The sequence below is a fragment of the Hippoglossus stenolepis genome, chromosome 8 (assembly GCF_022539355.2).
Source record: "Hippoglossus stenolepis isolate QCI-W04-F060 chromosome 8, HSTE1.2, whole genome shotgun sequence".
NCBI classification, from domain to species: domain Eukaryota; kingdom Metazoa; phylum Chordata; class Actinopteri; order Pleuronectiformes; family Pleuronectidae; genus Hippoglossus; species Hippoglossus stenolepis.
In genome coordinates, this window is record NC_061490.1 from 11,897,459 (window position 1) to 11,911,051 (window position 13,593).

A 13,593-nucleotide genomic window follows, 5' to 3' on the forward strand; every position below is an offset into this window, starting at 1 on the left:
CGCTTCCTACAGACTGATAATTGTGAGGTCTAACCAAATGATACAGTTCACATTGACATATAAATGCAGATCAGTGTTTTCGTCCATTTTCTTTGGATCCATTTGTTGTTCTCGTGAACGTCTGTCTGGAACTTCTCTTGTTTTTCTCGCCTCCCCCTCTCTCTCCCCTCTCTCTCCCCTCCTCCCCTCCCTGAAACACTAAAAATAGATGGTCCTCAGAGCTGGCAGACAGATTGGACAAGTCGAACGCTTTGAGCCTCAGTTCACGGAATTAACTTTCTCCTTGACTGACAATAGTACCTGGTTCTTTGTTCCCCTGCAGCCAACCCCCCCAGTGTAGATCCGCAGGCTGTCGGTCACTGTGTTCATCCAGAAACACAAAATAAAAACACTTTTTTTTTTAACCAAATCACACAGAGGCAGGTTGTTGTTGTTGTTGTTTTCAATAAATCCATGCAACTCAGATTTCTTTTTAGGTTTTAGGATTCATGTACAAGTTGTCTTCATCCAGAGTGTTTACCAGGTTACGTGACTCCAGAGAGTCACAAGGCAGGCACAGACCTTTTAAAGCTGAACACGCTGGGGCCTCACCTGACTATCAATCACTTTGAGCTGGAGCTAACGTGACTGTTTATCTATGTGCACAGCTTTAAAACATGGTTATAATTAGCTGCTGTGCTATTTGAACACTTTTCAAGTTCATTGCATTACAATTGTAATGATCATATCTCTGCTTAGACTTACTTTGTGTGTGTGTGTGTGTGTTTTGGCTTTCAGGGCTGCAGCTGCGTGTTCGCTGCATTCACGGTGCCAAATGTTTGGCTGCTGTATCATGTTCCCGTGTTATCCAGCTGATTTTCATTGTGGTGACCTGTCGCCCTTTTTTTTTATTGTGATAATAAGCATAAATATAGACACGAGTGGTGATTAGCAAGTTCCAAACAGAAAGTGACAGATAAAGACCTCCAGCAAGAAGAAAATATAAGATGGAGAGACAGATGACTCAGCTTTGCCTTGTTGAGTGACATAGAAGTGAAATGGCACATTTCACAACTTTTTAAATGTGATAGGGACAGAACATGTTCACTGGAGCACAAAATACAACAATAGGTCAAATATTGAGTTATAGATACAATCATTAGGTTTACTTATCTAAAAGCACTGTATCATACAGGTGATCAGTTTGTCGAAATATCAAAAAAATGGGGTTTATAGTTTTAATAGGGTGATGAGTGGTTAGCCCTGTCGCCTCAACGCAAGAAGGTTCCCGGATTGAGACCTTTCTGTGTGATGTTTACATGTTCCCCCCGTGTCTGTGTGGGTTTTCTCTGGTTACTTGGCCCTGCAGTATGCTGGCGACCTTTCCAGGGTTTACTCATGCTCTCGTCGCAGGACAGCATGACCCTCAAAGGATAAGCGGTATGGCTAATGGATGTTTAACGTTTTTTGTAAAAGTTCAAAACTTTTCCACCATTTTTTGATTTTAATTTCAGCTATTTAAAACCTCGGTATTCAAATTTCAAATTTGAATTTAAATTTGAATTGGGATTTGAATTCATCCCTGAAATGAGCTGGTTTTGAACTACAATATGATAGACTTCATTTGTTAATTGTCTGCAGCCCTGGGTTATTGGCTTGTTCTATATAACCATAGCGGTAATTCTGAAATGTTATGAAATTGATCTGCATCATCACAACTCTGAAAATGAATTGACTTGAAACCGAACTGTATTTTTCTGGATACCAAACACGTTGTTTTGCTCAGTCCAGACATCCATAGTCACAGTTTGAAGACGTTGTGACAACTTTTTTATATTTGGCCAGTGGCCCATGTCGGATCAGGTGGTCTGCAGTAATGCTTGGGACCCTTAAAAAGCATCTGTATTCCAACACTCCTCCGGTGTACACACTAATTATACAACTGAGACATCGTGGCCACCTCCATGTCATCATTGTTTCCCAGAAGTTAAGCTCTCATGTTCCACTCAGGGCTTCTTCTCCTCTCTGATCCTCTGGAGGAACAGTCTGCTCCAGCACCATGTGACCATCTGTTTTGAGCTTACAAATGGCAGCGCACCGGCCTAAACATGGTTGCTGCAATGGCTTCTGGAAATGTGAGCTGCCACCGTGTAGGTCATCCCTCAGCTGGCAGTCTTGTGCTTTTTTTTGAGGAGCCTAAAGGAGGCCAGCTTGGGCCTTGGCTGTGGACTCACTCCCACACTCATGTAAGCAGTGGAATGACCTGCAAAGACTCTGAACCCTTTCTACCACAACCACAAGGAAATGCCAAGGAAGTGCTCAGTCCTTTTTTTTTATACAAACCAAACACTTTGCTGAGGGTGATGAACGTGGTAATTATGAATCGTTATCAAACTTCCTGCCAGAGTTGGATTAAAGTCACAGTGATGAGATCATTCACTGCCTTGTTTTCTCATATCAAACCTCTCTCTGGGTAATATCTCCTAAATCACAGCATCAGCGATAGAACGGATGCAATATATGACCACAGCACTTTACCTCATTTGATCTTGAGTCAAGCCAAACTTCTCCTTCACTTCATATCTTGTCAGTGTTTGTGCATCTGCAGGCGTCAGTGAAAGTGAGTTTTTCATTTTAAAATATAGCGTAATGTGTTGCATTTGGACATGCAGAAAATATACAATCATTCACTGTTCCAGCCCTGAATACCTATGATAATATTTTAGTCATTTAGTGATAAATAAATATCAGTGTTTATGACAGAAAAGCCATGAACTGCCCGACTCTGAGTTGTTGGAGGAAAATAAGATAAATATGCATAAATAAATAGACTTAAAACTGGGCATGAATGTGCATATCTAGGTTAATGATTGAATAAATGTTGTTGTGGAAGTAGATTCTTCTTGGTAAGCTATTCTTGACATTATGCAATGTCTGGTGCTATTTCCACCACCTATCACCTAACCACCAGGGCTAATCGGGTTCAGTAACATCTTGCCTGTCCCTGTTGTATTTGTGTCTGATGAAAACAAACATAGCCTCTACTGAAGAGAAGGGCTGACCTAAAGTGATATAACTAAAATATATGGTATAACCATGACCTACAACAGCTACTAGTGCTTATACGACAGCCATACGTTTAAAATACTGCTGACACTACACATAGAAATTACTTTATTATTCGAGAATAATTATCGCTGGTAAACTATTACTGATAATCCATGTTTATCTGCAAACTACTCAGGAAAGAGGTTAATCCTCTGACAACTGACCACTAGTTTGGTCCTGTGTCATTCATTCCTGATGAATAAATAAAGTGGGAGTGTAAATTACACTCATTTACCATGTTGATATATACAACTACGCTGTGCATCCCCCTCCCTCTCTCATTTTGTAATTCAGTCCCTCGGGCGCTCTGCTCATGCAGCAGTGTGAAATACTATGTAATTCCCTGAGCAAACAAGGAAGAAACCAAATATGAAAGGGAAGCACAGTCACTCCAATCAGTTTTATCTTTTACAAAGTAAGATGACATCATGTTTAATCATGACTTGAAAATATGGGGGACCTCTGAAAAGCACATAATCACACAACGGCATATATTATACATACGTTTAGTGGACGTAATATAGTAGCCTATCAGTTGCATCACTGTGCTGAGAAACGAAGCTTCTCATTGGCCAGGACTAGATGTTGGAGAGGAAACAGCGAACTCTGCGGAGTTTTAGACAATCGATCACGGGCTTCCTGTTTTGAGCCGTTCTAATAAAAGTGAAATCTGAAGGGTTGCAAGAAGATTGCGTGACATTAAATTTAATAAACAGTTTTGTTTTTTTTAAATTGTAAACAATGAGATGGCTTCATCTTTTACGGTGTCATAAATTAATCAAAATGAAACTGAGAAAAAAAAAAAACATTATTGCTTGACCTGATCCAGATTGATGGATTTATTGCTTTTAAAAAACTGTCCAAGGCATCAAACCTTTGCATCAGAAGTGTGTAACTAAATCTGTCCCCACATACACTTACACCAAAACGCACTATAAAAGGAGTCATGGAAAGGCCCCATGTGTTTTTGCACATAAACATGCACACACCATAAAAAACATGATTATACAACTCACATATGTTCACGTACACAGAATGAGGTTCAGAGGAAAGTCCTACGTATACCTTCTAACATACACACACACACACACACACGTACACACACGCAGACACAGTCAAGCATGTGGCAAACAGCAGCAGCTGCTGGGTTTATAATTAGACAGTTTTGAAAGCTGAGAGTCGGACTTCAGGACTTTCACCTGCAGGCTGAAGAGTTACCATGACAACCAGTTGTCAGTATGAAAATACAACTTTATAATACCAGTTATGTTATATATGTGTATATATGTGTATGTCGAGACATTACAGTAAGAGAATGAAAAACAAAAGTAAACAAGTGTGAGACATGTGTCCTCGTGAAACTGGTTTTACAGAAACAAATGAGATGCATTCAGACTCACAACACATTCTGTGCATAACACGTGTAGGAGGTTATATTTGAGGTTATTTTTTTCAATATCTGTAAATCACAGTCAACGATCACTCAATGATCATTTCACCATATGCTGTGATTTCTGGCTTTTACCGGTCACTTTCCATCTCACTGTCCATCCCTTCTGTTCTGGAACAAACACACCCACATGGGCTTTCATGATGAAACAATCAACCTCCAAATGATTTCCTTAATTATTGTGCCCCAATATATTTTATGTATGCGAAAGTATACGCACAAAAATAAATGCTAATTCACATAAATAATAGATAAACCCCATTTGAACACTCAACAGAATGAAAATGACAAATGGGATCTGTCTTACAATACTTTATGAGAAGCTCATGTTACTCATTCAGACAAGAATCATTTGGTCAGCTGATAAGGCTTGAGTGCACATATCAGAAATAAAAGAACAAACTTTTACTGAACCAAAATAATGTGAAAACTAAACTTTATCAGATGAAAAACAAAACAGTGGGATGAACTTCTGACCTTCAAGCTGCCTGTTGCCTCCACAGACCGTGTACAGGTTTCCACACTGCTGCATCCAGAAGGAGGACATCACACTCCATCTAGTGGACAAAACCTTGAACCGACACAAAGGTGCAAAGTGTGCTACAAGCTTGAGTGACATTGGGATTTTCTTCTCCAGACCAAAAAAAGGGATTGAGTTGCATTTATTCCAGGTAAAATTGTAGCTTATTTAGAGCTTTGAATTGCAAATTAACATACTGCTAATTTTACTTTCACTACAACACTTTACTGTTATGACCTACGATACATGTGTTCTGTGTTATTTCTTATTGGCAATTTGACATTTGTGAAAGAAGATTCTGAATACTGTCTGATGTAAGTTGATGTATTGTTTCTTATCTGCCTAAATTTAGGTTAAATCACAGAATCCCATCTAGTCTTCTTCATTTGAGACATTTTGACACGTCACAATATGAAAATCCCAACACAACACAAAACAATAAAATGAATTATGCTTGGATGAAAAAGTCATTAAATGTTCTTAGTAGTCTGTGTCTTTCAATACATATGGATACTACATAAACTTTCATTCACATGCTCATATACCATTTCATATACCAAGTGTTAGAGTGTGCAGTTAATATTGTTTAGATTTTGAGCCCCTCCTTACTCAAATGCCTCAAATGTGTGTCTCCTATCGAGAGGTGAGTTCACAGTAGTATTGAGTTCAAAATATGACTCTTTTAAGTAATAAAAAAGAATAAGTATTGTCAGTGTGGACGGTAGAATGTGTTTAACCTGTTTTGTGACTATTGAATTAGCAGGAATTTAAACTGCAGACATGTTGAATATGGTTTGAAATGTTGAGAGTTAATAGACTGAGAAGATGGTTTCATGAACTGTTGTTGTATTAGACAGGTATTTGTATCAATATATCGGCTTGTAGTGTTTTTTGCATAAGCAAGGAAAAAAAGTGCTATATGATGTATTATATGTTTTATCATACTATGTTAATTATGTTGCTTACTCCTACTGCTCTCTGTAACCAGTGTTTTGATCATTTGAAACAATTGTTTTCACCACACACACCCAGAAAGATAAGCGAGCAGTCAGTGCTGAAATAGGTTAGCAGGCCAGAGCTTAGTCGGGGGTTAGTATGATGTTAAAATGGCTTCAGACTGACGCGAGGCTGAGTAAGACCCATCTGCCACCCTCTGCTCTTCAGCCATCGCTAAATGGATTACACACACAGAGCTCTCATCTAGAAGTGTGTGTTCTGGGTTGTTGTGGCGTTACATCTTGGTCTGCTGTGTTTCCTTTCAGCCAGCTGTCCGCTGTGTAGTCTGCCTGCTACTGTGTGGAACCCCACTGCACATTTAAAGTTATTAATGTTGGGGATATCCTTTATGTCAATGTAGCCTTCAGCCTCATAGTGTGCATCGGATGTATGCTGATATTCACAGTGTAAAGGATTCTTTGTTTTGTTCATCCCCAAACTACATTAAGGAAAACACTTATATACTCATAATTTTTTTAATCAATAAATCTTTTACCCTTTGCCATCATGAGAGAAAGACCATGTTCTATTACCTTAGAGGTAAAGTGCAAAAAAAGAAAAAATCTGTTGTCCCTGTCAGCCACTTATTTAATTTAATTAAAATGTCCCCCTAATTTTACAATTTGTTGAGAAAATGATGGCCACACAGTGAAATGATTATTAGATTTGTATATGAGAATTCAATATGAAACTTCCTTTAAAGTGACCCCAGAAAAAGAAATATATCTTTTTGATATAGATTTAATATTTTATTTTCAAATTGTCGCTTCATTGCTATAGATTTGACAGTAATACACAGTGTTAATGAGGAGGTGTAACTGTGTTTGTATCTGTTAGAACGTCCACTCAATAGGCTGTGAAACATTCTCATGCAAACTGGTATTGTGACTGACTTTAGAAACAGAAATCCCCATATTCACGTGATCTTAATTTCTTCTGATATCTAACTTGTTAGATTTTGTAAAAGTACAGTTTAAACCTGAAAAAAAAAAAATGCCCCAAGGTTATTCTTGGCATTTTGAATTTGTCTATATATTAATCACCTTTACTTCTTTTTCATCACTGGTTCAAGTCCATACACCAATGGCAGGTTGAATGCTCAAATATCTATCATTTTGAAAACTCACTTTAAAAACTAAATGAGATGTAAATAATGAACACTGCTCTCAGACCAACCCTTGCATTAACCTTTTCAAAGTCACACTCACTAACCTGTTTGTTGTTTTGTTTATGTTATGTAAGCTGCAGGAGTTCACACTAGCTGTAAAGTGCTGAGTAAGAACTACATGACAGACATGTTCAGGGCAGTATTCAGATTAAGTTGATATACCTTGTTTATTAGGAGGGTCAAGGTTACTGAGACACCGGAGCAGAGTGTCTTGCTGTGAGGAACAGATGGCATGCTGAGATTAGGCAGCTGACCTGCTCCTGGTTTGGCAGAAGGTGCGTTTGATTCCCCCTGATGCGCTGCAGCAAAACATGACCAGCTTTACTCGGGAATTTTGGTGTTAAGCATATTCCAAGAAACGTCAGACGTATTCTACTACAGAGCAACAGTTTGCTCGCTTTCCATACATTCCCATTTCTATCCAAAAGACAAATGTGGTGTTCGAAGACTATTTTAATGTTAAGAAGTTTAATAGATGGAAACAAATGTCATAAACACAACTCTAGTACTGTGGGGAATCATTACAGATGAATATTGTTTTTATCAAAATACATCAAGGTGCATGAACACGGCACAGTGACGTTTTTGTTTTTGTGCAGATAGATGTGGTCTGTAATCTTGCTAATTCCCTGCAGAAATCCAGTGATGTCTCTGTGGGAATGCAGCAGCCTGAGGTCAGATTAAACCTGGAAGAGATTGGCGTTAGGGCTTAGAGACAGATCAGTGTCACAGGATATATAAACCAGCTCAAACATGTAATCCGTCACACATTTACTGTACTGCACCGTCGACACTATCAAATTGTGTCTTACTACAGGACTGTCGAGGTCCAAGAATACAAGCGAGGAGACAAATTAATTTGATTCAGGAATCTAGGGGAAGTGAAGGATCATAAATCCACTGTACACAGACGACCTCTGCCTTCTATTGTCATCCGCTCTGCATCAGCAGCCATGGAGGAGAACGAGTGCGACTCTGTCTTCGAGACCCAGATCAGAGTGAGTATCACAGAGAGCTGATTCACTGCTGTAGCTCTAAAGCAAAAAGTATTTCTAGCTGGATGACACAAGGTTTTTGGTCTGCGTTGATACAGAAACCACAGGTCACACAGTTAGGTGTCAACATCAGGATCTGGTTTGTTAAAAGGATTGCATAAAAATCACAGTGAAAAATTCATTTTTCTTAAAATAATCAGCAAAATTTCCTACTTATACATCATTTCATTTGTATTTAACAAAATGTTGCTCATGTAAACACAGTCATACAATAATACAAATGCAGAGACTGTGCAGAAAATATTATATATTCATGCTTTTCAACAATTTGTACAGGGCAGAAGCACAATGGACCAGTGGACAATACAAACTGATATATACTGATATATAAATTTGGTTTTCATTTTAGGAGGAGCATGTGGAGACTCTGTTTGGAAATGTCCACTGCGTCATGACAGGGACGCCCAGGGCAAGCCGTCCCGTCATCCTGACCTTTCACGATGTCGGACTGAACTGTAAGTCTTATACCTCTTTACCTGATGATGAAACACTAACACACGCAGTTTTATAAAAACATATACAAGCTAAGATTGTCATAACATAGGTACAATATCTGATTTATTATTATGACACGGTTGTGTTTATATCATTAATCTCATAAACTAGATTTCCAATGGTATTCGTGCATTTTACTGTAATTCAGGATTCAACTACATTTTCAATTATGTATACACTCATTCACACTTACTTTAATTTTGTATGTTAACAGTTCACTCAATAATTGTTTTGTTTTTCTGTTTTTCACTTCCTGTAGATAAGACCTGCTTTGAGACTCTCTTCAGCCACGAGGACATGCAGGAAATCATCGGACACTTTCCTGTTTGTCACGTTGAAGCACCAGGACAACATGAGGGGGCCAAAACTCTCCCTGCTTCGTAAGGAGACTGTCTCTTGTATTTAAGGCATTCATTAAACCATTATTTGATATGAATTTGAAAGTTAAATTTGATAATTCATTATCATTATTTTTGATCTCTCAGGTATACCTACCCGACCGTGGACCAGCTGTCTGAAGCACTGCCCGCTGTCCTCAAACACTTTGGGTAAGACCCATTTAGTTTGGGCTCTCCTTTAAATGAACCAATGGCAGTTGTCTGATGAGCCCTTTGACCTTCTGACTGTCTGTAGGTTGCGAAGTGTGATTGGATTTGGAGTCGGAGCAGGAGCCTACATCCTGGCTAAATTCGCTGTGAGTCCGAAATCCTATTTCAACTTGAGGCACTGAGAGAACACAATCTGACACCTTATTTGCAAAATATACAATTTGAATCTCTACCCTTGTCAGTACACATCTCCACATGGTTATGCTTCTTACTATTGTCCATATTACAGATCTACGCCAGAACTCCAATACCGAGCTATACAGCTCACTTTAAACAAATGTTTTCCATAGGTAGAAACAGATAAAACCTGATTTAAAAAACTGTGGCAATCTAAGATGTGATATGTCAGTCAAAAAGTAACATGGCAGCATACACATTCATAACTGTAAGAAAATAATACATGAGCTGACTTGTGGGCGTCCATGTATGTGCAGCTAAATCATCCTGATCTGGTGGATGGATTACTTCTGATCAACATCAACCCCAACGCAGAAGGAATGATGGATTCTGTTGCAACCAAGGTAAACAATGTGTGTGTGTGTGTGTAGATCACCTGTCCTGCATGCTGAATATAGACCAACATCTACTTCATAAATCTATATTCATATAATACTGATATTAATAGATCATCTATATTGATTGTTATACTTCAGTGTTAAGTGATTCCTGTATTTATCCAGATTTTGTGTAATTGTGTGTATTTGCTGTTGTGCCTTATAGATCACTGAATGGACCCACACTCTCCCAGACACAATTATCTCACACTTGTTTGGAACGGTAAGGCCTCCTCTGTAATGACTGGGTCCCATTACCATGACAACAGGTGGAAACATACATGGAAATAAAACCTTGGTCGAATATTCATTATGTTTCATAAGGATGACCGAACCTGCCAAAATAAAATAAAATAAATAATTCAATAATATATAAATAGATAGATTACTTGATTAGATTAAAAAACAAATACAGTTTGTTGATGAAAAGGGCTATTAATGTATTTTACATTTATTTATTTATTTTTAATTTTGGCAGTTTTGGTCCTTGATCGTCACATTACATGTGGGACACAGACTTTCTGAGTCTTACTTTTAAACTGATTTTTCAGGAGGAGATCCAGACCAACCACGACCTCATCGCTACGTACCGTCACCACATCACGACAACAATGAACCAGTCCAACGTGAGTCAGTTCTTCCGCTCCTACAACAGCCGCAACGCCCTGGATGTGGAGAGGCCTGTTCCTGGGGGAACCATCAACGTCAGGACACTCAAGTGAGTTCGAAATTATTTCTTACACGTTTGAATTTATTGTTAAAAGCAATTGCTTTTTGTGTAAAAAAAAGTTTAAATGGGAGCAGTTTGTGGAATTAGATGCACCCAGCAAGTTCCATCTTCACAAATAAAAAATAGTCCACGTTCTGTTATATGTTCAGCTCAGTCAAACCATGTGTCTTTACCTTCTCTGTCTATATAACGCGTGTCTATCTGTTGTTTGACAGGTGCTCCACTCTGCTGATTGTAGGAGATAACTCTCCCGTTGTGGAGCCTGTGGTCGACTGCAACTCAAAACTCAACCCCACCAAGACCACACTGCTCAAGGTGACCAGGCGACTGATTCAAACATGAAACAAACAACCAAAGAATTAGAAAACAAAACAAAAATAAATAACTTATACTGATCTGTTATTGAAACAACTTGTACCGTAGTGAAACAAAAAAAAACAAGTTGACACGTGTTTGTGATCTGCTCTTCCAGATGTCGGATTGTGGAGGACTTCCTCATGTGGAACAGGTAGGCTGTGACATTTCATGGGCCGCTACATCTGACAACACTGTAGAATCTCCACATCGGACAGGCTGTAAATGTGTTTAACACTTTTCATCTTTCTCTCCACAGCCAGCCAAAGTGACTGAAGCCTTCAAATATTTCATCCAGGGCATGGGATACTGTGAGTAACTGTAACCATTTTAATCCTAAATTCTCTGCAGGTGATAATTTCTTTTGATGTGATTTGATTCAAACCAATCACTACATCACTTATCCTTACCCCACCATGGGTATTTAGTTCTTAAAGTTTAGTTCAGTTGACTTAATTTACTTTTGGTGGAATTGAACCAATTAAAACCCATGGAAGGCAGATGCAAATTATATTGCCAACATGTCTCTCCTCCACCTCCAGTGTCCAGTGCCAGTATGACCAGACTCCGCTCCCGGACGGCATCCAGCTCCAGCATCTCGTCCTTCGATGGCTCCCGGAGCCGCTCACACACCAACGATTTGCAGCGAGGCCAGACACACTCGCAGGGCACCGAGGACAAGCGCGGGCGCTCACACACCGACGGCTCCATGGAGAGTGTTCCCATCAATAATTTGAGCCACAGCGTCTCAAAGTCCACTGAAGTGGCATGTTAGAGCACACAGGGCCCTAAATCCCTTGCACTTAATTCAAATTATACCTCATTGTAACTATCCATCTTGAACCTATGTTCTGTCTTCACTTTCCCATTGATACCCCTCTTCATTCAGTAATGCCCTTTTATCTGCACTATCTCTGGCTGAAGGGTCACAGGTCATACCTCCATGTGACTTTTCTCCATCCCTCCTCTCTGCTCTCTACTCTGTACGTCTACCTCTACTGTCTTCTTCTTTACTCAATGTTTTCCTCTCTTTCCCTGCTCATATCCTTCTATTTGTCGACTTTTTACCACTTTCCCCTTTGACCCTGACCTGCAAGCTTCAGCACTGTCTGATGAATACAATGATACACACTACATGTGGTAAACATAAAAGTGGAAATGTATTCTTTAAAGAATGAATCCTCAGGCTAACGCAAATGTGTACTTCTTTGTCATGAATAATAGAAATATGTAAAGATTAAGTATTTGCCAGTGTGAAAACTGTACATTCATAACTGCTGAGATGTATATTGATTGTATGCAACAGTGACAGCTGTGTATAACATTATTGTAGTTCACAATAATGATTTAAATTGGACCTGCTTTCAGTGTTCCAGTGAGTTATATACATTTATATAGTTAATATGATGATATGTTACATATGTTACAAAACAAATGATTTGATGTGAGTATTTCTTGTCTCTATTAGTGATAAAACATTTTAAGGTAAACAAAATACATGTACTTGCAGCTTTCAGTGATTGAAGATTGTACTTCTGTGTTATAACCACTAGGTGGAGCTCTCTGATCTCCTCCGTGGTTTTTCTATGAACATCTTGGGTTTACTGGGTCAGGTTATGAAGACGTTGCATTGGTTTTACCGTTGCATTCACATCACACTGGTTTGGTTGCAAATACAACTTTTGTCCAGCATCACAGTTTTTTTTAATGGATCTTATATACCCTCCTCCTTTCAGTTAGAAGTGCGATGTATAATTATTATTTTTGTGTATAATGTGCAGGGTCCCTGAGGCTTTAGACATATAAATAATTTAGGACAGGAATCATTCCTTAATGAAAACACTACAGAATTCTGTGAGCACAGCATTACTACTCGTCAATTCAGTCGTTGAAAGGCATCACCTCTTTACCAACAGTATACAGTGAAGTTTTACTGCATAGAGTATTACTGGAGGAGGGGCTGCAACTGGATCAGGTTTGATTGACTTATTCTTCTTTCTCCCATGCAGTTTGATATTATAGAACGGACTGAATTCACACTAACTGTAATACGTTTTCCCCGTCAGCTGCCAAACTGTGTGACTGCCAGATGCATAATGTATTTGTGAGGTATACCGGTGACCCAGAGGATACGATGCAACTCTGGGGCCAAGAGTTTTAATCCACCTAAGTGTGACCCTCCCTCGCACCATCATCACTTTTCTGAGTGGATAGAAATAATCTCTGGATTGAGTGTGTGTGTCTGCATGCATTTGTGTGTGTGTGTGTGGATATTAGATGCATGCATAAATGTAGTGCGTGTGTAGGTGGGAGTGTGTGTAGATGGATTGTTTTGGTGTTGTGACTATGAGACAGTGGAGACACAGACACAAGACAGTACGATGGCAGTCATCAAAATCACAATTATTTCGTTTTTACGATTGTGTGTGTGTCTCTCTCTCTCTCTCTCTTTGTGTGTGTAGGGTGGGGGGTTGCATTTTGATTTCAAAGCCTCTATTGTTTGGCTTACATTATGATACTGTGATGAATTATGCATGACAGAAATCTCTAAAGATTTCATTTAAACACGAGACATC

At 39.0% G+C, this 13,593-nt stretch overlaps 1 protein-coding gene and 1 long non-coding RNA gene across 2 annotated transcripts; both read left to right on the forward strand.

Annotated features, from left to right (window-relative positions):
* Positions 1–32: 32 nt before the first annotated feature.
* On the forward strand, positions 33–6,559 carry LOC118114251. Its single transcript, XR_004697434.2, has 2 exons — positions 33–2,351; positions 5,041–6,559. It is a non-coding gene; the product is annotated as an uncharacterized LOC118114251 (long non-coding RNA).
* Positions 6,560–7,974: 1,415 nt separating this feature from the next.
* LOC118114248 (protein NDRG1) lies at positions 7,975–12,514 on the forward strand. The gene is made up of 12 exons (XM_035164584.2): positions 7,975–8,219; positions 8,626–8,731; positions 9,031–9,151; positions 9,257–9,319; positions 9,405–9,465; positions 9,814–9,900; positions 10,100–10,156; positions 10,485–10,651; positions 10,879–10,978; positions 11,136–11,171; positions 11,277–11,328; positions 11,560–12,514. The coding sequence occupies exons 1-12, from the start codon at positions 8,175–8,177 to the stop codon at positions 11,790–11,792; spliced, it is 1,128 nt and encodes a 375-aa protein (XP_035020475.1). The 5' UTR covers positions 7,975–8,174; the 3' UTR covers positions 11,793–12,514.
* The last annotated feature ends 1,079 nt before the right edge of the window (positions 12,515–13,593 follow it).